Consider the following 25,095-nt stretch of genomic DNA (forward strand, 5'->3'; position numbering starts at 1 on the left):
TATTTTAAAATCTTTTTTACAGAAAATTATTTTTCAATATATAGAAACACGAGAAACATTACAGTTTTTAATATTTTTTGCACACACATCTCCATGAATCTTCAAGCATTTTTGGGCTGTAACCTCCCTTTATTGGGAGAATCCCACATGAACCCCTCATCCCCTACTCACCTCACTCGTTTGGGGCATCATCTCCCGCTCAGGCTTCCGCTCCACCATGTTCATCCTCCATCCCCAGTCCCCGCTGACCCTGGGCTCTCCCCTCAGCCAGCCCCCACTGCTGCACCCACGGGACACCCACTTGGAGAAAGAGCCATAAGCCCTCAGACACAGGGGCTGCCTCTCATCCCTGCATGCTCAACGCCTCCAGGAATTGCCCTCCAGCTGCTCCTGCCCAGGAAAGGGCAGCAAGGAGAGCTTGGCCAGCAGGAAAACAGGGAGGAAAGAGGCAACCAAAACCAAACAAAAGCAAACAAACAAAAAACCCTTCCCCCCCCAAAACAAAGCAAGAAACAAAGCAAGAACTTTATCCCATTTCAAACCTCTTTGTCAGATTTCAGTGGAAATACACTTCTGACCTATCTCTGTTTCAGATGATCTGGACCATAAAGATCTTTCTCGGGTATGGCAAGTAACTTTTGTTACAGGGTTGGACCACATATGCATCAACACTAGAATATGTTTAAATACAGTCTAAACACCATCAAATTGAAATAAATATTTCCTTCCCAGAGGACCGCAGAAGAATTATACTCAGTGATACAGCCATTCCAAACACTGGGAGTCTCTTTCATGAGAAAAGATCTAAGCTGAAACAACTGGTTCAGTGTTACTAATCTGAACAAGTAACATAAGTGACCTATGAATAACTTTAAATTTGCAATTGAGAAATATGTCCCTTAAAAACAAAAGTTGAGAAATAAATTGGGGGAAGAGCTGAAGCAAATGATGAATTTAAAGATCAGATGATTTTTTTTTTTAAGAGTCTCTGCATTTTTATTGGATATAGCAGAACAGCCAGCACCACCACCATGGTGAAAAAAAAAAAACACAAAACCCCCGCAAAGTAATAAAAGAAACAGGAACTTCAGTACAGTTGGAAAAAATTAACTTTTTTAAAGGCTAATCTATTTGAGATAGTCTTCTTTCGACAAGTCTGCAGGTAGAGCCTAATATTTATTGCATCAGACACAGATATATAGAACATTGCTCTAAACTGGAAAACAAAAGTTATTTTTACATTTCAAATGCTTTGCAAGCAACATTAAAAGTTAACATGTCTCAAGAAATTTTTTAAGCTTCCTTCCCTTCCCCAAGAAGCTTCTTTTTATCTGTAAGCACTAGTAAATACATTCCACGATGCCTCCACTTAAGCGGCCACTTGTAAATTATTACAGTGTGATAAACAGAAGCAAATCAAGAAAAATGAGACACTGAAGCTGTTCTATGTGGCTGTAGTACATAATCAGGACTAGTTCAGTAACTATTTATGACACCTACTGATTCCCCCAGTCGCAGTAGTTCTATTTGGCAAGTGGCCACTGCCATCTCTACCAATGCCAGCTCACAAACAAATGGAGTAACCTGAACCTCAAGCATGTTTTATTTTGGTCATTGCTGCTTGAGAATAATTGGAACCCAAATACAACCTGCAACCCTTTTTTTGCCTTCAGGAAGAGGCAAACAGACCACTTTTGGTCCTAGTGCCAAACAGGCACTAAGAATTCAATGTTCACAAAGCACACAATTAGTCAAATAAAGCATACAAATGCCCTAAGTATATTCTAGTATTAGTTTAATCCCTAACCCCATGTAAAAATACATTCTAGAATAACCTCTTTAAAGGGGATCTTCAAAGTTGAAGATAAAGATTATAAATAAAAAGGAAATCAACTCCCTGCAGACTCAATCAGGGCTGTCAATTCACAAGAGGTTCTTAGTCCTCCTTCATGATACATTTGATATATTTATAGCACAGCATGGGCATATACTGAATACATAGCTACATCATTAAAAGTTGTACGTGCAGGTTTCTATTCGTTTCCCCTTTCGCAGAGGAGTTGCCAGCAGAAGTTGGTTACTTCCCATAAAATTTCTTATTCAGAAGAAAGATCAGAAGATTGACATTCACTTTTGCTCTGTCGAACAACTTCATGACAGCAACACCTTCATACTGCAGCTGCAAAAGATCCTGCCAAAGGGAATATCTTAATGAGTGAGGAATCCTCAAGAGCTTGTAGAGAATACAAAAGACCCTGTAGTACTGTAGGGTCTTGAGGAGTATCTATCAAAAAGTACATCGCATAAGATAGAAAAACAAGAGATTCATTGAAGATCCACTCTTAGTGGGTGAAAAATAAAGTCATTCTAAGGCATTTAAGATCTTCATTTTTTTAAGCTGTGTTTGTTAAAAAAAAATTATGAAAGACAGCAGAAATAGAAGACCATTCTAAGAAAGCCAAACTTCACATAAAGCCATCTCCAGCCTTTTCATTTGCACAGTAGCCATAAAGTTGTTGTAATATCCAGAAAGGGTTTTCCATGTGCCTAGTTGTATCATGTACCCATGAAACATTATGACATTCCACAGTGTCACTTTCTAAAAGTTTTAGTTGTCAGACATCTCAGGAAGGTGGCTTAGAGCACTTCAGTCTAGGGCAGCAAAAGAAATGGCATCTCTGTCACTGTGTATATGATGCCGATTCAATCTCTCGGGTGTTTATGTAGGCAGTATTTCCAGTTATACTTTGCTTTGTCAGCAATGCACCTGCACTGATTTATCTCAGCAATTAATTTCTTTCAGGAATCCCAATCTTGCAGGGAAACATGGTGGGTAGGGTGCGGATATGTGTGTGATGTCAAATCCCTCATTGCTGTCCTCTCGGAACATCTAATTTATCTGGAAAGCAGTGCTACAAAGGCATAGTGGTATAGTAAACCATGTGCCCCAAAGGCGAGTGACCTTAGGTAGGCAGCCCCATGAACCAAGAAGTTCATGACCAGCTCTGACAAATTAGGAACTGGAATGAACCAGGGGAATCCTCAAAGCACACAACAGGTGAGAGGCAGCTGTCTGTCCCAGCAGCCAGTTAGGTGACACGAACTAACTGCAATGCAAGGTGTTTCTGCACACAATCTGTTTCAAGACACCTGAGGCGTCCACAATTAATAAACCTAATGACAACCCAGATGCGTAGGGGATGGGTGAAGATAGAAATGCAAGAAGGGGACAAAGACACCAGGCATAACATACTGGTATGAGAGAAAGAATGAGGAACCATTTGGGAAAAGGTCAGTTGGCATACCTGTTCTAGTAGCCTGGCCTAAGTAACGGTTGAAGACACCTAAGAACTGTAAAGTATCTGATATGTGTAGGGTAGCCAGAAAGAATACCAATACATGATGACTGGCTGAAGCCATCACACCCAAGCCCAGCTGACCGCTCCCAGAGACTCCCAATCTTTCTGGTGTAGCAGGAAAAAGTTGAAAATGAAACTGTTTGTTTTGTGTGTGTACATGTAAATGTAACTAAGAATACAGTCTGACATCAGGTTTTCATTAGTGAAAGAAACAAAAACCAGCTTGAGTCCCCCATATGTGCTGCATCTGTTTCGCCTGCAACAAATGGGTTATTCTTGGAAGCATCTTTCAGACTGTTCAGGTAGAAACATGTCATTGCTATTTTCATGAAGAGTCTGGCAAGGGGAACTTACATGCTAGTATTAAATAGGACAGTTCTTACCTGATAATGTAACATAAAGGTTTCCATTTGTACCCCCATGAATTTTGCTTTTACCTCAAAATCTCCTACTTCTTCTGTCGGGCTTATTTCAAAGATCACATTTTTAAACCTATAAAATTTGAGAAATGAAAAATCACAGGGAGAGACTATATGAGATGAAACCTGAAGATAAATTTCTAACAATTCTACTCTTAACTCTTTATTCTATATTCCCATTTGGAATGAGACTGTAAAAGCCAACCAGACTCAATACAACAATGAATGGAAGCCTAACAGATTCTCTGTCTGCTACATCACAACTTCACACAAGCATAGCAGGATTTAGTATTTAGCTTGTGTAGTCTAAACAGTCTACTTTAGTGCTGCATATATTCATGCCTCATTTAGTACACAGAGTACATTATAAACAAATTGAAAAATTTTTCAATTTGGGTGGAAAAAATTCTAGTAACAGGCAGCTTCTCTATTTTCCATAGAAGATATACCAACTTCCAAAGGCTAGCAAAACACAGCTGGAGAAACTCAAGCTCGCATTTAAGCTTATTTTTGAACAGTGAAAGCTAGTAGCAATAGTAGCAATTCCCCTAAGAAGGTAACCTTCCATGACCGTGGGGGTGACTGAGAAGTGGTGGGTGGGAAGAGGATGTCATGTTTAAATCCCATTATATTTCTCAATCAACGAACTGCTTTGCTTCAGCCAGAAAAAGAAAACTAAAAAGTGATCATTATGCAAGGTTTCTTGGCCCTAGGGATGCCAGCCTAGATCATCAGAACAATTTCTTCAGCAACAATGCTAAAATTCCAACAACAAAACTGCAAGACAATCTGACACAATCTCAAACAGATCCCCGAATTTCTGTTTCTCAGCTATCAGCACCTAGACTAGTTCTAAGAAATAGATAAGAATTCAACATACCTATTTTCCTCTTCCTCCAAGAAAGGTTATTTAGCTCTAAAGAGTCTTAAAAAGATACTCACTGGTTACCTTGCAGGTCCTCAATCTCTAAAAGCACTCCCTTCTCATGAAGTCTAGCTGCTGTATATTTTAGAGAAATCTTTTTACTGTTTTTGCCTTTCATCTCACGAGGTTTCTTGGAGACTCTGGGGGAAAAAGAAAAAAATAAAACAACCAAATAAGAAGGTCAAACAAGTAAAGAGATTTTGAACAACAAACATTTAATCCTATTTGAAGGAGGGGATAGAATCAGTATAGCTAATGAACTGTGACTAATGCAGATGATAGATGATTATGTATTTATACTAGTGAGTTTATTTACAAAGCACTTGTAGCACAGATCAGACCTTTGATTTTCCACTATTAACCAATAATATGCTACAGGAGACGAAAAATAATATTAAAAAACCCAAAATCCTTCAAAAACATAACCACATGGTAATTCATAAAAAGCAGTACCATCTATCATCAGGCAAAAGGGGATCTAGTGACAACTGACATGGAGAAAGCTGAGATTACTCAACAACTATCTTGCCTCAGTTGTCACTGGCAATTACTCTTTTCACATTCCTGCATTTCACAGCACTTTCCTTTTTTTCCCCCAGAAAATCTGAATTGTCTAATAATGGCCAGTCTTCGCGAGCGAAGATTTGGGAAAGGTCATTGACCCTTCGATCCTGCGCAGTGGATTTTTTAGGTGAGACCCAGCGTGCGCTGAACTGAGCCCACCCTTTAATCCTGAGGTTCATCTGCCAGGGCCAAGCAAGCTTGGACAGTGGCAGTGAGGGTCTCAGGACGTAGGTTTGTTTAGAGTGACCTTCTCTTAGATGGATGGCCTTACAGGGCTGACGAGCTCCATCTGCCCGGGGGGCTGGGAATCGAACCCGGGTCGCAGCGGTGAGAGTCCTGCACCCTAACCATTAGACCACCAGGGGCCCCACTGTGAATTGTCTAGCACTATAACAACTGATTGCATTTGGCATAAAAGAGAGGACAATCTGTAATCAATGGTTTATTTGTATGTAACTACGTTATTTTCATTCCCTGTTCCTAAAACGGACAAGCTGGCCAAGCAGCATGTGCATTATCTGGGCAACCTGCTTCATAGCCACTGGACTCTCTACACTCTCTTCTCCCTGACGGACCAAAAAGTCTTTCAAGTTTGTCTTTTTGATGCCATTCATGGCATTGACCTCTCCCTGTATTTTCCTACTGCTGCTGAGACCCTTTCCCTAAAACTATCACTGTGGTAAAAGAGCTTGGCTGACGACCTTTGAGCAGATGGCATTACAATTCTTCTTAGCAACACGTGCTTTCTGAAAGAAGCACTTCTAGGGCCATGGAACCACCCACTGTAAATCATCAGGTTCAAGATCATCTAAGGAACCTGGAGGCACACAAGTCCATGGGCCCTGATGAGATGTACCCTTGAGTCCTGAGGGAAGTGGCAGAGGAAGTAGATAAGCCACTGTGCATCATATTTGAGAAAACGTGGCAGTCCAGTGAAGTTCCCACTGACTGGAAAAGGCAAATAAGGAACACCTAGTGCACTACAGGCCAGTCTGCCTCACCTCTGTGACTGGTAGATTCTCCTGGAAACTATGCTAAGACACATGGAAAACAAGGAGGTGACTGATGACAGCCACTATGCCTTCACTCAGGTGCTTGGCAAATTTGGTGGCCTTCTATGACAGGTTACAGCATTTGTGGATGAGGGAAGAGTGACTGACACCATCTGTCTGGATTTGTGAAAAGCATTTGACACTCTGCTGCACGACATCCTTGTCTCTAGACTGGAGAGATGCGGATCTGATGGATGGACCACTTGATGGATAAGGACTCAACCAGATAGTTGCACTCAAAGAATTGCAGTCAACAACTTCTCTGTGAGGGTGGCGAGGCCCTGGCACAGGCTGCCCAGAGAAGCTGTGGCTGCCCCATCCTTGGAAGTGTTCAAGACGAGGTTGGACAGGGCTTGGGGCAACCTGGGCTAGTGGAAGTTGTCCCTGCCCATGGCAGGGGGATTAGAATGAGGTGGTCTTTAAGGTCCCTTCCAACCCAAACCATCCTGTGATTATATGGTTCCCAGATACTTACTTGCCCTTGCTGGCCAGGTTATCCAAGCAGGTTTTTATGTAACTTCTGTAATAATCTACTTGTTCCCCATAAAATGTAGCTTTGGAGTTCAAGGCACTGTATGTCTGCTGCAGCTTCACCAGCTCCGCCTTTCTTCTCTGACGGTATCTACGCTGATTTCTGATATCCTACACCACAGAGAAAGACAGGCAGAGACTTTAACAGTCATTTGAGCTCTCCAGTTGCTCAGGCCCAGAGCACAGAGTATTTGAAACACACCGTTTGATTTTGCTTAGTCTTGCTTCATGCTACAAGCCTCATTTTAGGAGTCACAGCTGCTTCTCTGTGATGACTATTTGTGGAACTAACCAACTAGTAGTACAACACAGCAGTACATTTGAACCTTTTGTTGCTTTCTCAAACTTCAATGCTGTCCTAGTTGCAATGACTAGAGTGGGCACCGACAGCACATGATATAAAGGAAAGCAGCATTTTTGTCACCACTGGGTAGGGAAAGTATCTTACAAATCATGACTATAACCATAGCAGCACACAGACCTGGTTGGTTTTTTTTGTTAGTCAGCCACTAAGCATCAGTTGCCTTAATATCTGAACAAAAAATACCATGTATTTGTCGACTCCTATTTTAATTTTTGATATATATTATCCATAGTATGATTAATTCTAATCAGATCCCGAAAGGCAATTATTTAGTTGGTTTACTTACGTAACATTTCCCAAATAGTTTTCCAGTAAACATGTGATATAAAATACATTGTCACCGTAGCAATGTACAACAGTACTGGATTTTTCCTTAGCTCCCCCCTACTTAGCATTCAGGTATTCTTGAATGGGTACATTTAAATAACAGATAAGATGTCTTAAAGTTATGGGCAAAACTTCCTTAGGTGAACAAGTTTGTAAAGGTACTACTTCAAATAGCGAAAAGGAGCAGAGAAAAAGACCATCCATCAGGACTTCCCCTCCGGGCTATTAAGCTTTTCCTTAAAGTACCTGAGAACCTGGCAAGACAGTCATTTAAGAGAACAGAAACGTCCTATAAAGGACTTCCCAGATGCCAAAGAGGTGGAAATGCTGCAACAAAGGTACGTTTGAACTAGCTACTACAAACTTTACTCCTCCTGAAAACTCAGGCCAGTTTCACAACACTGCAAACTGTGGGGAAATTCCATTATGATTACTAGGAAACCACCAAATGGTATACTACCTTTGCAATGTCATTGATTAGTTCCTGGTATTTATTTTTGGCATTCACTGTCCCCAGTTCTGTCAACTTCTTCAGGCCTGCCTTGATTTTATCTTTTTTTTCTTGAAGATTCAAGTTGCCATCTTCCTTTACAGAGACAGATTTTTTCATCTTATCAGGAGTCTTAGCATCACGAATGGCCCGTTTCTGCATAGCTCTATGATGGTCCACTTCCTAGAAGAAAAACCCAGAAAATTACAAAGTTCATAAGCAGATAGGTTTTAGGGTAACAAAGCAGCAGAAACAGATTGTCTAACCTCAAGCATAACATAGGACAAAGAGTTTTGCTCTGTGACTCCTGTACTGACCCCAATGAATGCATTTTGATAAACATATTCCACACATGGGAACCAGCAGAAGCCTACCTGCCTTCTAAAACAGTCTTCTAGATAAACACATTCTAGTAACTATCGGAGGAGTAAGATTCACACATACAGTTTACTTCCACTATACACCTTCCTTATTGTTATTACACCCTGCTCCACCATCAGTGGAGACAGCTTCACTGCAACACATAAATGGAGATTCCTATGTATACCCACATATATCTAGATAGATGGCAATTTTCTAGTCTAAAACTAATGCAGATAAACAACTTCATACCTGCTCTGAGGTAGCTGAAGTTTCCAAGATTTCAGTCAGCGTCTCCCCTGGTTGGAAGCGGATTACATCAACAATTAAACGTTTTGTGCTGCAAAGAAATCAAGAATAGGAGAAAAAACTTTAAATTGAAAGACCGTTAATACCGTTCTATTCTGCAACAATACCAGTGTTATTGATTTACCTAAAGTCAGATTAACACTGGATGAGCACTCAGGTAGTCTTAGGCTAGATCAGACTTTTTTGACTTCACTTTTTTGACAGTGAATCACTGGAAACTGGTTCCCTGAAAGGTTCCTCTATGTAATACATAAAGTTTGCTCTTAGGTACTCCCTTGAACAGAAAGGACGTTACCCCACATATTCCAAGGTAACCCCAGTACTGCCATGTGGACTGCAGAAGCTGCATCAAGGTGAAAGATAAAGGAGGTAGCAGTCACAGCGAATTTGTGCAACCAGAAAAGGTCTATGCTATGATCCAGGCAGAAGTGCACTTCAGCGCTTTATAACAGGTATCAAAAAACACAAAAGGGTTATTTTCTTATATGCATGGTAACAGAGACAAAACAGATCCCTGACTCCAATCTGGTGATAGACAGGGTCATTCCTTGATCTCAGCTGGTATATAATCACAGTCAGTGGATACTCTAAGGCACTTCTGTCCTTGAGCCACACAATGAAATCAAACAGCTTCTTCAGTACTTTGCCATCAGGCTGGAATTATTTCTGACATCACACAAAGTGCATCACACACACACCTTTCTCATCATCCACAATTTAGATGACTACCAGTGCATCTGGTAAATCTTCACTTTTGAAATCAATGTCACCTTCCTCCAGTGGGTAGGAAAATACTGATGTATCTTTTAAGAAGCCCAGTTAAAGTTATTTTTGGAGACAAAATTTTCTTCTGGGAGATCATTATTCTGTCTAGATCAAGGGCAAGCTGACCTGAAGAATTTTCAATTAAACTATCTAGCATCTGAGCAGGAATGCATCAGAGTGGGTAAATATGCATCTGAATGTCAGGTCACTGCTCTATACATCTCAGCAATAGGGATTTGCTTAAAATTTGCAAAGAGTCAATATTAGTACAAAGTTCTCCAGAATAAAGAGTCTGGCAATTATTAAATCCCTGACAGTCCACTGCTCTCTTTCCATTAGACTAATAATATCTATATTTCTCAAAAAGGCCATTAGTCTTCATCTATTAAGTCGTGCCACAGCATTGAAAAGGATATGGCTACAAGCTCGGTGTATTTGGAGTAACAGTCCCACTTTTGTTTAAATTATGCCTCATTTATCTTCTTTTCACAAGCAGATTAACTGTGAAAGTTCTGGTTCCTCCTTCTTTTGAGAAACATATCAGATAGTTAACCCTTACTTACTTCAACAGAATTGTCCTTGCATCCACCTCTGCATTCTCATCACCAGGAACATCAAATTTGTTAGTGAGTGTGAGAGAAACCTCAGTCTTTGCTAGCATTTCCCTGCTGGGGTCATTAACATTGCCAGACCCTTCCCCTGCCAAGCAGAAAGAGTTTATAGATTAAATCACATTCTTTACGTTCTTGACTGCTAGGGCTTTGTAATTTTTCCCTATATTACAGATTAGAGAAAAACTAGACTGCTTCCTGTACTATCAAAAGGACACTATAAAAGCCAAAACTAACTTTTTAAGACATCATCTTGAACACATTACAGACTTCTTCTTAACAAATCTGAAAGAACGTTACTGAGAAGAGTAGCTGAACTGCCAAGAATCTTTTCGAAATAAAAATATAGTGACACGCCTATGTCCATGTCCTCATTAGAATGAATCTTTCAAGCTAAGAGCAAAGCCCTTGTTGGTAACTAAGCTTGTAATCTTCTACTAAACAACGTAAGCTATCCTGTCAAAAAGAAATTTTCCTGCTCTAACTTGCACCAGAACAGTTATTAGGAAGTTTCCCCCTGTTTCTTAAAAGGCTGCAGAAAGATTAAACTCTGACATATTAACAATAGCGATAGAATGGACACAGGAGAAATTAAATGAGAAAGGAGGGCAAGTTCTAGCTAAACCCAAGGTCTAGGTTTGCTCAGATAACACTTGTTATGTTCTGTTCTTTGCCAGTGCCTGGAAGAAAATGTGCTAGCAATCACTCCTTTAAAAGGTTCCAACCTTTTTCATCAAGTGACTTCAAGGTAAGTGTTTGCTGTCAAAGCATCCTCTCCAAAAACTATGCCTGTTTGCCTCCCTCCTCCCTACTAGATTTCAAACTTCAAATAGCTGCAAGGTAGTAATCAAGGTGAGGTGAGGGGGGTGGGGAGAAGAGAAAGAACCCCTGTTTTTTTCAGGGTAATAAATTCTGCCGAGAGAATATGCTGCAACAAATCTGCTGCTGATTTTTAGAGCGCGTCCTCCCAAACAACCTGTGATGATTGCTTATACAGTTTCTTTACTGCACTTTAAGTCATTTAAGGTAATAACATGTATTTCTTAAGTAAAATAAACTAGACCACCTATTAAGGACTCAATTGTAGGAACCTCTCCGAGATCGTCCAGCAGCTCGTGAATCGGATCATTGTGCTCAGGAGCAATTGCATCTTGATGGTCTAAGAGCAACTAGATGAACAGAAAAAACAATTATGTTGTTAACAGTACATCCTTTTCTAGACAGTAAAATTTCATTACTCTAAGCTAATATCTTTTAGAAAAAAAATCTTATTTCACTAAACTCCAAAGCATCAACATTCAAAGCTGTGCCAATATCACACACTTAAATGATTTCAAAAGAAACTTAGTGAAGCCATAATAAATTACTTGATTCTATAAATCAACAAGCTCTCACCACTACAAATCGAGACAACTTTCAGCCTTGTATTCAGTAACTTTGTGCTTCAGCCAGAAGTAGTATTTTCTTTGTAAGCACTGCTTATAAAGAGTAACTTGTGACTAATGTATACTTACAGTGTGTGTATTGATGATTTCACCAATAGAAATATAAATAACCGGTTTAGTGAGAGTCACCAGGTCAGAATATTCATCAATATTAAACTTATCCTGCAATTCAGGAACCTCACAGGCAGCCTGAAAAAGACGTCTTCAAAACAAAGGAGAGAAGAACAGCATGACACTAAGCGTGACGTGATGTATCAAGAGCATTAACTCCCCATGACCACCTCAAGTATAGTCTCTCCTCTTTAAACTATGGCACATTAGGACACACTACAGTTTGTCACCTCTAGTTTAACACATCAGAACCAACCTAGCAAATTTAATTATTGACAGAGGCCATGTTGACATTTGCGCATTTTCCGTATTGACAGGGCTGGTCTATAGCTTCAGTCACCTTGTTCACACATCCGCGTGCTCCCGTCGCATTATCACCCCTTGCCCCTAGCAACCTTTGGCTACTTCCAAAACATGAGAGGTATAAGATGACAACTCTTGAACAAAAGATCACTTCAACTACATGAACAGATAAATGCACCACTAGATTTTAATGTGGAACCAGGGTTCGCATGGGACATAAGAATGTATGTCCATGCTGGTTGCCCATGTCCAAAGTACCACAATAAGTAAGTGCAAAAGCAACCTTTATTCTGGAAGCTCTTAAATCGAAACACTGGATTTTGCAATCCCATTAACATACAATGTATTGCTCATAAATTCCAGGTACATGTTTTATCTGCCATTGTCAATGATGCTTATGGTAGTGAAATCTCTTATTTTCAACAGACATTTGACAGAGATAGAATCTATTATATTCAAAATTTATAATTTTCCCTTAATACTTCCAATGTTACCCTCTGCCAAACTTCCCAACTTAATTAGCTAACGTCTAATACCTGAATTTCTGGTATGACTGCAACAGGTATTCATTAATGATGCTTAGATGAGCATTGTCTCCCATGAACATCTTATTGGATGCAGCATGCTGCAACATCTTTGCAATGGAACCAAGGTTTCTACGTTGATCTGTGGTCAGCTGACCTCCAGCTGAAAGGTCAATGATGTCAAATGCATCTGGTGCGACAATGGCTGGATTCATGTAGCGATAATAGAGTAAGTTGCCAACAATCTGGGAAAAGTTGAGTAGAGAAGAAACGCATCAGTAAACAATAGTACAGGACGCAACTGGATTTTAGTGAAACTAATCTGTGCTTTGATAAAATTATTTTCTCATAAGCCAGAAGACCCTTTCCCATACAAAGGTTCTGCTGTGCTGCTGTATAGAAACACATACCATCCCAAAGAATCTACAGTGTAAAAAAAAATATCATTAAGATGCAATAGGACGGTCAACACAAAAAGGAAAGACTGAGCACTGCTAGTCGCAGGACAATACAGCAGCAGATATTCCTACGCGTAAAGGTTTAGAACTTAAACTTATACAAATGCATGGATAGGAGATATTAAAAGTTACCAATGGACTACTGATAAGAGCATGAGACAGTCTGTCAGGAGAATTAAATGTAATTGAGTTAGTCAAACAGAGGGCAGAACGATCACAGTACAGAGGAATCTGATAACGCAGTTTCAATATGGAGCAAGAGCTAATACTTAGAGGAGCGTGCAGCATTGGCTGCCATCTCTGACAAAGAAAAAAGGCTGAGGAAGAATGGCAGACCAAGAAGTTAAACTGAGGAAATTACTTTCCATTTATTCTCCAAAGCCCTTTTCTCTTTCAGAATAATTCTTCTATAAGCCGCAACATATTCAGGGACAGACCCCCAGTTAGTGAGTAACCAAGAAAACATTTTATCCAGAGATAAGGAACTCAGAAGTACAGAAAATGAATGGCATTTGACACTTCAAAAATCCAATTTACCTAGTCAAATGTGAGCAGCAATAAATTTCAAGGAACTGCAGATAAAGATTATCACATTATCCATATGCTCACAAAGATAATTCTAACCTGTATTTGATATTTAGCCAAAAGTAATTCCAGCAATGAAACAGGAATTAACCCAACATGCTGATTTACAGCTATAGTTCTCACATCACATGCTCATTTGCAGAAGGTCACTGAATCTTGGCTTCGCCTGCTTGCCATGTGACTTAAATGCACAGAAGAGATTGGGGTCTGAACAAACAGCTGAAAACACAGAGAAAAAAAATCCAGCTGTTGCTAAGCAGTCCCAGAAATTAACAACTGCTTTCAGTGAGGTCATGTTTTTCACAACTGTTTCATGCAAGCCTCCGCTGTACTCTCACAGATTATGCCATGGGATGGTAACAGTCAAAGCTGTTTACTACTAGTAATAAGAAAATACATCTGTGAAAGAAACTGAATTAATAACTTTCAAACTTGCAGGGCAAAAAGAACAGTATATCACATGGGTATCTTTGGTTGCCAAAAAAAAATCTAAAAGTAGTTATTGCACAAAACTGCAGTTTTGACTTTCATATGGACAGTTACATTGTTTCCACGAGGATTAACAAAAACCGCAGTTTTCCACCTAAATTTACAGATGGAAGAAATTAATTCACCTGCATAGAAAGAACCGATGTCTCAAAATGGGAAAGCACAGAACTAGAAGAGAGAAGAAAACAGCATTCAGATTGGTAATTATTTTGTAATGAAGTAGAGGCAGAGAAGTTTAAAGAGACGTTTCGAGTATTCTAAGAACCAAACTTTGTTTTATTAAAAAGTAAAGCATTCATGGGCACAAAGGCCTTCACAACTACTAAAAGTCATAAAACCAAAGAAATTTCAATGAAAATCCCAAAGCTATTCTCATCTGAGAGCACCTTCTATTAGGATCCTTTTAGTTCTCAAAATTAACTGAAATGCAAAATACAAAACTGACTAGATATCACGGGAAGTGACTCTCTACATATTGCTGTCAAACTATCCTAGAGCGTTACAGAGAGGGGAATTAGGAATATCAGAATTTTGCATATAGACTTTTTGACTTGTCTCATTAAGGAAGGAGCAGCTGGCTGTGATCATACTAGTAAAACCAAGGTCTACTTCCTAGGAGCAACAGTAACCCAAGTCAAGAAACCAAAAGGATCAAATGCCCAAGATGTTTAAAGCAAAGCAAAAGCAACAGGATACCGCCTTCTAAACAATGTACTATATCTCGAGTGATGTATATGAAGCTAACATCAATATCCTGATGTGAAATATTTTCTATCTGTAGAGGTAAATAAATGAGCTTTATACAGGTTTACATGCACTCCTCTTCACACATATACCCAAGAAGAGAAAAGAATGGGATGCGCTTGCCACAGCCAATTTGGATGACAATTATTCACAAGGGTGTTCAGATCCTCACCTTCAGAAGCTCATCCTCGCCAGCATCAGGAAACTTCTCATGCAGGGAGTCTTTCAGGACCTTAGCAATGAAACGCATTCCATAACTTTGAGAGAAAGAAAAGGTCAAGTCAGACTGCTGCAAGCAGGAACCTGCCAACAACTCAAGGATAATACTGTGGGTACATCAGACTCACGGGATTTTGTCCACTGAACTAACTATGGCAGACAGGAACTTGTCCGTCACTGTCCTCATGTTTCTGATTGAGGCATCCAGGCGCGTCCTCACCTCTTCGTGACTTAGTGCTTGTTCAGACGTAACATCGTACGGCAGTTTGCTATTTGAAAAAGTCAAACACATAAAGGTGAATATTACTCAGGCTAGCATGCTTCAAGAATTTATAGCTTGACACAGAAACAAGTTTATATTCACTGACAAGAGCTCTGCATTGCCCTTAATTAACCTTTTAGGCACTATGAGAAACAAAATTTTTTCCTTTTACTTCCTTTACTTTCCCTTGCAATGGTGTCACTGCGAGAAAAGGCCCAGCTAACTCAAAAGCGAATCTTTCTTACAGCATGCACACTAGGCAAAAAAAAGCACCAACCGTAACACACAGTGGTACTTCAGACTGAAAACAGGTGAAAAAGAAAGCTACACATTTGAGTATTAAGATGATAAAAACCTGGACACAGGCAGAACCTAGAACAGCATCCATAAAATCAATATAACATGCGATTGGTGGGAAACTGTTCCAAATTAATCGTTACATTTTTTTCAATCAGTTGAAACTACCGCATAGAATTCCAGTGAACACAGATGGACAAAGCTGACAATTCATAAAAGCATATCCTAAATCTCATGTACAGAGAAGAATCTGAACACACATCTTCGCCCACATTTTTAACATGTCCAGAATTTTGCACAAAGTGTACGAAGATATATGACTGCAGATGTGCTTCAAGTGGAGAAACTCACTCATCTGTATGGCTTTTGCTTGTTTTTGGGGTTTTTTTTTAAGTATGTTAAAAAAAACCCAATAACACAACAGAAACCTCCAGTTCTAGCAAATCACAAGCACTGGAAGAAAAAGAAACCAAAATGACACCAAATCATGTAGCGCAATACAATTGTCATCAATGGCCAATATTAACTAGAAAGATTTCAGGACTAAGAGAATTGCAATGTCATGCTTTTTGCCAGCAAAAGAGGTTTTGTTGGCTTGAAAATAGTACCTGTTTGCAAAGGCTATATATATGACATGAACACAGACTGACGTGAAGAGATTCTCAAATACCTTTTCTTACCATGAATTCTTTTAGGTTAGAGGGCATCTCATAGCTAACTATCAAGTCAACATAGGAGAACACCAAAGAGCATTTCTTCTTCCATCTCCTAATGACATTCCCTTTCAATACTGTCACAGCATCATCACCGCAGTATGATCGATAGAATCCTTGGATGGAAGCCATCTTGAGGAGACTAAAAGCCAGTATCAGTTGGATAGATGCATGCAACGGAGCGAAGGATGGTTCTGAATGATTAACCCAGCAATGCAAGCAGCTAAGCAATGTTTAGAAAAATACAGTATTAGCAGGTCCCATACCTGGCCTCTCCAGTTTGAGACTCCATCTGATTAACCCACGACTTGTAAATATCCACCGGATCAGTTTTGATATTAAGTGATTTGTCATCAATTATTTCCTTCACAACCGGTCCCAGGATCTGCCTCAAGGCATTCTGACCGCGAGCACCACGGTTGAAACTTACAACCATCTTAATAACAGTAGGATTCCCAGTCACAATTTCATGTATCTGGTCTACTTTTGATCTGAAGAAGAGAGAATCTATGTGAAATATGAGGTATGCATAACTCTGTCAGTGCCTACATCTCCCTGGACTACTATTCCAAGCATGAATTTAAGGGAAAAAAAAAATCTTCTTTAGAAGTTGTTATTTGTTTCAGGATATATACCATCTTCATGCTTTAAAGGCATTCCCAAAAATACTTAAAGAGTAGTTCCTCAAAAATTTCATTGAGCATTCTTCCTCACAGCAAGTTATGCTGCTCTGCATTGTAAAGAACTGAAGTCATATAACACCGAGCTCCTAAGGCCTAACCAATCTAACAAAACATGTCTGAAGAGAGCCTGAGTTTCTAACAATGACAGGAAATAGAAATGCCAAATAATAAAGCCTCTTGTTTTCAGACTCCTCATCAGCTTTTGGGAATCCAAAAAGCTTGGATTTAGCTCTCTCCCTAGCTTGTAAAGCCTGAGTTTGCAGTTTGTTGGAGGTGTTTATAATCAGACACCGGAGAATTGACATTAGACTGAATTTTAGCACGACTGCATCAGATCAAAAGTAGCTGCCATGTTGAGCAGTGAAGTCTTGACTGAAGTAAAAAGCCCTCATCCTCAATGGACATACTCGATTCTTCTGATATAGACTACACTAGAGATATGAAACGGGGAGAGGACAGTGAAGGGACAGATTAGCATTATCTGCGTATTAGCACAAGACTTAACATGAAAACTGCCTCAATTTGAGAAATTGCCAAAACTGATTCAACAGCAAGAATGCGCTATATTGCTACCACATACTTGATCTCTTCCTGCAGTGCTGTTTGGAAAAGTCGCAACAACAGGTATTCCTCTCTTTGATTGGATGCATAGTTATACAGCGTGAAGATGACAGAATCCATGAACTTTGTGGATTTGTTTTGAGGCATCTGAAAAATCAGCTTGGCCAAGTAGGTTGGGTTAGTCTACAACAACAAGAAAAATTACTTAGTGTGCATGTCCCCATCAGTGTTGCCAAAAACTAAGGTAGTTCAAAACAGTTGCCAGTTGGACTTCATGATCTTAAAGGTATTTTCCAACCTTAACGGTTCTATGAAAACTACAGTGCATAAGCAAAGACTGTGCTAAGACACATAAGCCTCTATGACAAGAGGTTACTGAGCGGCGTACAAAGTTTCTTACCTGAAGTAGGTAGAACAGATGCTGATAGGCTTCCAGCTTTTCTCTCTTCTCTTTGCTCAATGCTTTCAAACCTCCTCTTTGTTTGTTCAGCATCATCATGTCAGAGAGCTGTTCCTTGTTCTTCTTGGTAAGTTTTTTGCTGTGAGAAACAACATCCTGGAAAGAAAGAATAGGTATAGATTCCACTCTAAGAAGTTTCTAACAGGCAATATTGGAAAACAGTTGCATCTGAGAGTCCACTTCTCTTGGATGTAGAAAGGCAGGGTCAAGGTATGCCTGGGGCTATTAAAGTGAAGCATTATTTGCTAAGGCAGCAGTTTCTCTGGGCTTACAACTTAAAACTCCTGTTCCATACTTAGTTGGTTCACTGCCTCTACATACTCAGACAACAATGGCATTTTTCACTGCAAGCATCAGTCAAGCGCTGCAGCTTCCTTCCAAGATAAATTTTGGTACACCGATGGAGATTGTGCATAGGGAGAAGCCTACTGTAATGAAATCCAGGACCACACAAAAAGCTGACCAGAACTTCAGCTTGAAGAAAAGGCAATGCTGTATCAGCAAGAGTCTTTTTTAGTTTTTTGGTGCCAAGTGATAGAGGGGGGTTTTCTTTAACCAACAACCAACCAAGTGGCACAAGCATGTCTCCTGCCTCCAAAGTCACCCCTCTTGCTGCAAGCTTGTGGCATGTGACTTGTTTAACCACAAAGGAGCAACAAAACAGAGTTATCAAAGCGTTCAAACACAAAATCTGTTGCATTTATTAAATCAAGAAAGTCTGGTGTTCGCCTTTTTTAGCTTCAGGTCTTGCTTCTTCTCCTCCTACAGTTTTTTTTCTAGGGATGCATACTAAATTAGTGAAACGGACTAAGAATGTTTTCTACTGGGTTTGAGCAACTGACATCTGCAGCCAGAAGCTCTCCATGCTAACTACCACTGGGCTCAATTCAATCTGTAGCTGGGCTCCCATCAGCACATTTCTTACCTGCAATGTAATTTTGTTTTTCACTAGCAGCCCAATTTTGATATCCATGAGATTGAGGTCATTTTCCAATTGCTGATTGGATCGGATCAAGGTTACAACTTCCTCCCGCAGTTTCATTAGCTCAAGCTCCTCCTGAAAATCTTGGTCACTCTGATCGAGCAAATGGACAAATTTCCGAACCACAGTCATAGGTGGGTTTTCAGCATTAACTAAAAACAGGCAAGAAAAAAGAGAACATCAAGGGATGGCAAACAGAAGTAAATATATGCCTTATCTATGTTTAAACAGCACATCAAGGAGCATCCAGAACTAAATTAGTACCACTAAGTCCAAACAGCTTCTGACATTTTTTCATTTCTTGTTTAAGAAAATCATAAGAGAAGCAAAGAAGAACAAAGTCAGTATCAGCACAGGCTAAGTCCACACTGTCAAAGCTAACTGCAAACCTATACTTCTAGATATCAGCAGAAAAAGCAACAGCTAGAATCAGGTTTTCCTTCAGCCTCAAGAACTACCTACTTTCTGCACTGCCCTACCAAAGGTTCATCCCAATCACTCCTCAAAACTGTCTTGATGCTATAGATCACACAACCATCACCATGTTAGTTAACGAGAAGTTTGACGTGACCCAGCAATGTGCACTCGCAGCCTAGAAAGCCAACTGCATCCTGGGCTGCATCAAAAGCAGCACGGCCAGCAAGTCAAGGCAGGTGATTCTCTCCCTCTACTCCGCTCTTGCGAGACCCCACCTGGAACACTGTGTTCAGCTCTGAGGCCCTCAACGTAAGAAGGATGTGGAGCTGCTGGAGCGAGTCCAGAGGAGGGCTACAAAGATGATCAGAGAGCTAGAGCATCTCTCCTATGGAGACAGGCTGAGAAAGCTGAGGAATCTCTTTTATGATTCTATGATCCCTCGCAAGCAGAGATTCGAGGCACATCAGTTTTATCCTCTTGGCAATACTTACTGAGGGTTTTGTAGTCTTCTCGTGCTTTGTTCGCTCGGATGAAGGCCTGGATTTTTACAACATCATTTATCTAGGATTTAAAAAACAAAAAAGCACTTGACATCATTCTGGAAAGAGTACAAAAGTCAGGTGCAGAATACATTTAACAAGATAGCCTCTTACATGGTTTCTGAAATACTGCAGACGATCTCTGTAACGTCTTCTGGCTTGATACATCCTGGTCATTGACTGAATCTATTAAAGGGTAACCAAAACACTCAGATAGAAACTTTTCTTACAAAGTTCACTACCCAAAAGGTTTACCAAAAAAGTCAGCAGGGTCCCCGCACTACCTTTACTACTTGGTCCTTTTGTGCTCGCAGGTAATCCAAACGGCTTTGATATGCCTTCCTTTGCTTGTAGCCGCGCCACTGAGACTGAAAACAAAACAGGCACGCTCACTTTACTTTTCTAATTAAGGAGAAGTAGTTACAAATCTGACTTTCTTTCTGTTCCTCAGCTTCTGACTTCCCTTTTGGTTAAATAAAACATGAGGGAGACATGCTTATCTTATCAAGAGATACATTCTGTGAGGCATTTAACTATTTTCCCAACTGCAATCATGAGAGACTTGAAATTACCCCATGAAGATTCTGGGCCTTCTGAAACACAGTTAGGGATCAAGGATACAGCAAAACAGTCAATTTGACAGAAACTGTTCTACAAGAGGATCACGTGTTACATGCTGCTGCCGGTGAGAACAGGGATGTAACATTTTAAGCCTTCAGAGCAGATCACTGCTATCCACACTTGGAAGAGAAATTAGGCAAAGGGTTGGACTACACTTAAAGGGACAGAGTGTTATTTTAATGAGCTAGGAGTGGGTTTGGAGGTTTTGTTAAACATACAGGCAGAGGATGTGTTACTTAGGCAGAAACAAACAAACATACACTGCTCAAATAATAAAATGGTAATAGGGTGCAAAGCAACTATTTCATTTGCGTGCGTTTCAGTTACAACACCACAGAAAGGGTGTTTTTGTTGCTGTCCTGTAAATGAGCCCAATCTCATATGGAATTATCCCATTATATCTTTCAGGTCCTCAGTCCTCCAAATCCCTGGACAAATTTGAAGAGACAATCTTACTGAATACTGAAAACCACTGTTTCTCTTGAATTTGTGATGAATCACAACAGCAATGCATCTCATAGTATTATCACTATCAAGACATGCAACACACTTCATATTGCCCTATTTCCAAAACACTGAAATTTGTTAAAAAAATAATAGGTAAAGCTTCCTCAAATAAGTTTTTATCTCTCCAATCCCGTGTGAGAAGATTTTACTGACTATACATGACACGTAAAAGCAAATAATATACCAAAGCTCACTGGAAAAGGAAATGCCTTTAGATAATTTACAAAATGAGGCAAAGACAATTGTGTGCAGAGAACAAGTTTCAAACATAATGAAAGGATATCATTACCTGAATGCAAGTGATTGCTGGGACTTGTTTCTTCAAAAAATTCATTCTTGAGTTGAATTCCTGGCGAACAAGATACCCTCGACAGCAAGCCTGAAGTTTCATAATCAGGTTCTCATTGGCCAGCCACAACTGCTCTCGGTTGTATGCTGCAGTGACTCCAGATATGGTGCTCTGAATTCATGTTATGATAGGAAGAAGAGTTAGAAAAAGAAAACAGAGATACAAAAAGAAAGATGTTACATGAGCTTTCTACTTTGTGCTTACAAGAAACTTCAAAGCTGTCTTTCAAAAAAACAGTGACACTGTACTCTTTTAGTGACAGGATAAATTTTTCTGAAATGGGACAAGAAGTTCTGAACACACAATCTGACGATGCCCAGCAAATCAAATGAGTTACTAAGCTTGTTAACGTGACTATGGCATTGAAACATTCTATCTCAGAGCTGCATTAAGGGTGGGAATGATAAGAATTTCAGCTTTTCAGAGAAAGGGCATTTGTTATCTACCCTACCTGTATTTCCTCCCGTGACAGCTGTATGTCATTTTGCACAAATTCTGCTGGTTCATCCCATCCTCCCTCTTTGGTCCGCAGGTTATGATAATAATGATAGCCTCCTCTCACCCAGTGTTTCACCCATTCACTGCCATTGCCTCCTAAGAGCAGAAACTGCAGTGTCAGTCTCAAAACTAGACAAGTGTCTTACCTCTCGTGCATATAAATGTTACAACTAGGAAATCCACATTACAGATGCTTCTTTCTCCAAGCAAAAGAAGTGATGTTTCCAAGTCCCTAATGACCTCATATGAGAACTACCTAAACACAACACATTCTACAAGTGGAGAACATTATACTATCTATTCACACACTTTTTTGGGAAAAAAAATTAGTTCACAAAGCATCCACAATTGCCACCTATAACACAAGACTTCTTCCCAGGGGCTTTTTTACCTCCAGTTCCAATTCTGCATACGATAATCTTAAATTTATTTCGCTAACAGTAGGCTACTGAAGGTGTACCTGCTGCCATTTTTCTTCTCTTGACTTCTGACAGCTCTCGCTGGTACGTCTGAGCACATTCTGGAGTGACTCCATATAGTCCCACGTCAGGTGAACGCAAGGCACTCAGGGTCTGGCTAACATCACCATGATCTACTGCTTCATTAATGGCCAGAATTCCTAAGGAGACTTGGATAACACCAGGAAGCAGGTTAGCTTTGCATTCATGGGCTCAGTGACTCACAGCAAACACACACTGGCAGAACAGAGTAAGGCAATGTGAACACACTCTTATAGTTGGGGTGTTTGTGTGCTACACAAATAAGTCTATATAAATACAAAATATAAATAAAAAACAATCAGACAACTTGCAGTATAGAGGCCTCTTCAGTACAGAGTGTCCAACCATATGTGGTACTGCACTTGAAAGTATGTAATTTGTGTGCCCCAAATTCCAGTATGGTGCTGATTTACCATCAGAATTTCTCAACACACAAAGTAACAATAGTGTGTGATAATACTTACATCTCTCGGACTCCTCTGTGTCCTTGTTAGCCTTATGAATCCCATCCTGAATTTCATCTAGCCAAAGTACAGCTGTTTCATCCTGCGTGTCCTGAAGAGAATAGAACAAGAAAAATATACACAGTGTGGGGAGAGAAGTATCACTATTTTTGCAAAGTAAAATACTCCATGCTCAACAATAGCCAATAGAGTAGTTACCCATATCAGAGGGAATAAGAAGTATTTCAGTCTTCCAGTACAAGGATATCATGCACATTTCGTATCACAGGATATCTCTGTGACTAGCAGACTACTATGGCATTACCAAACTCAATACTTGCTCCCAGTCAAAAACTCTTTTCAGGAAACAGAATGAAGAAGAAATTCTATCAATAGAATCACTCTGATAAGCAGAGAGAACACAAGGCCAGGGACTCGGTACTGGTCAGTCCTAAAGCCATACTAGCTAGGAGGACATGACTTCCCAAGAAGTTAGTCCTTCAACAGAACACGACTACACAGAGCTGCCAATGCGCATCTGTGTGCAGAAACTAAAAACTTTTTGGGTAAGTAATGTCATATCAGGCTGCTCTTGTCCCTGCCCACAAAAGTTCACAAGTTTGTACAAACTAGCAGAGCAAAAAAGCATTTCATGTATCGTAGGTGGGTGGACACACACAGCAGTCAAAGCCATGTTTTAAGTCTTTATTTTAACAGATTGCTTGTCAAGGAGCAGTGATCACACAGTATCCTGTATTTTTGGCTGGGAAATCCAATGAGCTCATGTTACATGAAGAAATTTGAGAAGAGGAAAGAGACAAGTGTTTAGCAAGTCTCAAAATATATATAAAGAACAATGACCTAGCAGTTGCCAAGCATAAGCTTTTCTCCACCCACTGGTGTTTCCTGTAGGTAACTACTGAAAGAAATGCTAAGATGCAACTGCCACCCCTCTGATAGCTCTCCTCGTACAAACAGAACACAGGAAACATTTAGTTCTGGTGCGGAATAATAATCACTCTGCACAAAAGAACCACTACTTACAATGTTCAAGAGCTTTAAGGCCAGACTGAAAATGAACATTCCCTTACATGCCCTCCATATTTTTCCCACTGTTCTGGCAAGTTTGAAACTAACTTGTTTAAATGATACTTCATTCAAGAGCTTAACATGACTTTCACAGGCAGATTTCATCTGAAAGCCAGATAGTCCCACAAGAATATCAGCAATAGCAAAAGTCCTGTCCAGGGAGTGGGGGAGAATAATCACTGTAACTGTACTGTACTGTGTACCAGCAGAAGTCAACCCAAACACTACCAAAACCATCCAGTGCTTGTCTACAGTTTTACTGTTGCAAGGCTTTCTGCAAGGTACACAGAGTGTAACATACTACAAGGTCTACTGCTTTTTTTCTCTCTCTCCTCATCACAAAAGAAACATGTATCATACAGCGCTCCCCATTCACGTAAACAACTGAACAACGTCTTGAGGTGAAGTACAATCTCTCTCAGCCCCAAGGTACAGAAATCACTAGTTCATAACAGTTGACTTCAGATGATAATTATTTTCCCCACATTGTTACTTTATAATATGATCTTTCTATTTCGGAAATTTCTGCCATGCTGCTGGGACAAGCTCTTTACTTGTTTTATGTCTAAATAAGGTAATTTCACGCCAACTGAGAAGTTACCAGCACACCCTGGCACAAGTTTAAGCACACACTAAAAAGAGTTCATTATTTTATTCTGACTCAGTGGGAGGAAATGCTTCAGCACAAAATGGGTTCCTGAGAAACATTAACCCTGTCAGGGTCCTTGGGAAAGCTGCTTAATGATTTTCATTAGAAATGCATACAGTTTTCAGCTATTTCCATCACGTGGGTTTATCTGTAGTCAAAAACAAACAAACAAAAAGTGTTCAGGACAATCCAGATCTTAGTCTCTATACAAAATCGTGCATTGCCACTAGAGCAAAGAGGTCCACAGCAGAAAAAAGAAAACTAAACACTCTCAAGCCACTGAAACCACAGACGTCTGCTACCTCTTTGTAAATAGAGGAGAAAAAAACCTCAAGTGTCCTATCCCTACTACTCAAAAATTAGTTGAGTACACACAGGCACACTCCTCATCACCTTTCTTAAACTTTTAAGATGAAACTTGCTCTTCCTCTCTCCATCTTCACCTTTCATTTAGTAAAAGCTGCAACTATGTACAAGCAGGTACAAGTCCTTGGTTAATGACAACTACTGCTCAAAAAAATCATAAGCTATTAAAGTGTCACAGGCATCAGCATATATTTTGCCAGTAGCA

The 25,095-nt window shown here is 39.9% G+C and overlaps 1 protein-coding gene across 1 annotated transcript in view; it reads right to left on the bottom strand.

Moving 5' to 3' along the window:
* Positions 1-1,157: 1,157 nt before the first annotated feature.
* The window catches only part of IQGAP1 (IQ motif containing GTPase activating protein 1), a 50,586-nt gene continuing 26,648 nt past the window's right edge, over positions 1,158-25,095 (bottom strand). The window contains exons 16-38 of the mRNA XM_017836197.1: positions 22,808-22,898; positions 22,304-22,471; positions 21,797-21,939; positions 21,286-21,456; positions 20,153-20,236; positions 19,983-20,054; positions 19,821-19,890; positions 18,856-19,064; positions 17,871-18,026; positions 17,490-17,653; positions 16,493-16,717; positions 15,083-15,223; positions 14,908-14,992; positions 12,472-12,704; positions 11,591-11,723; positions 11,143-11,245; positions 10,029-10,164; positions 8,644-8,731; positions 8,002-8,214; positions 6,795-6,961; positions 4,721-4,843; positions 3,743-3,851; positions 1,158-2,191 (exon numbers count right to left, since the gene is read on the bottom strand). Of these exons, the coding sequence (XP_017691686.1) occupies positions 2,078-2,191; positions 3,743-3,851; positions 4,721-4,843; positions 6,795-6,961; positions 8,002-8,214; positions 8,644-8,731; positions 10,029-10,164; positions 11,143-11,245; positions 11,591-11,723; positions 12,472-12,704; positions 14,908-14,992; positions 15,083-15,223; positions 16,493-16,717; positions 17,490-17,653; positions 17,871-18,026; positions 18,856-19,064; positions 19,821-19,890; positions 19,983-20,054; positions 20,153-20,236; positions 21,286-21,456; positions 21,797-21,939; positions 22,304-22,471; positions 22,808-22,898 (3,198 nt within the window). The 3' untranslated portion in view covers positions 1,158-2,077. The remainder of the gene's footprint in view (positions 2,192-3,742; positions 3,852-4,720; positions 4,844-6,794; positions 6,962-8,001; positions 8,215-8,643; positions 8,732-10,028; positions 10,165-11,142; positions 11,246-11,590; positions 11,724-12,471; positions 12,705-14,907; positions 14,993-15,082; positions 15,224-16,492; positions 16,718-17,489; positions 17,654-17,870; positions 18,027-18,855; positions 19,065-19,820; positions 19,891-19,982; positions 20,055-20,152; positions 20,237-21,285; positions 21,457-21,796; positions 21,940-22,303; positions 22,472-22,807; positions 22,899-25,095) is intronic.

Source organism: Lepidothrix coronata, unplaced genomic scaffold, assembly GCF_001604755.1.
Source record: "Lepidothrix coronata isolate B3197 unplaced genomic scaffold, Lepidothrix_coronata-1.0 Scaffold272, whole genome shotgun sequence".
Classification (NCBI taxonomy): domain Eukaryota; kingdom Metazoa; phylum Chordata; class Aves; order Passeriformes; family Pipridae; genus Lepidothrix; species Lepidothrix coronata.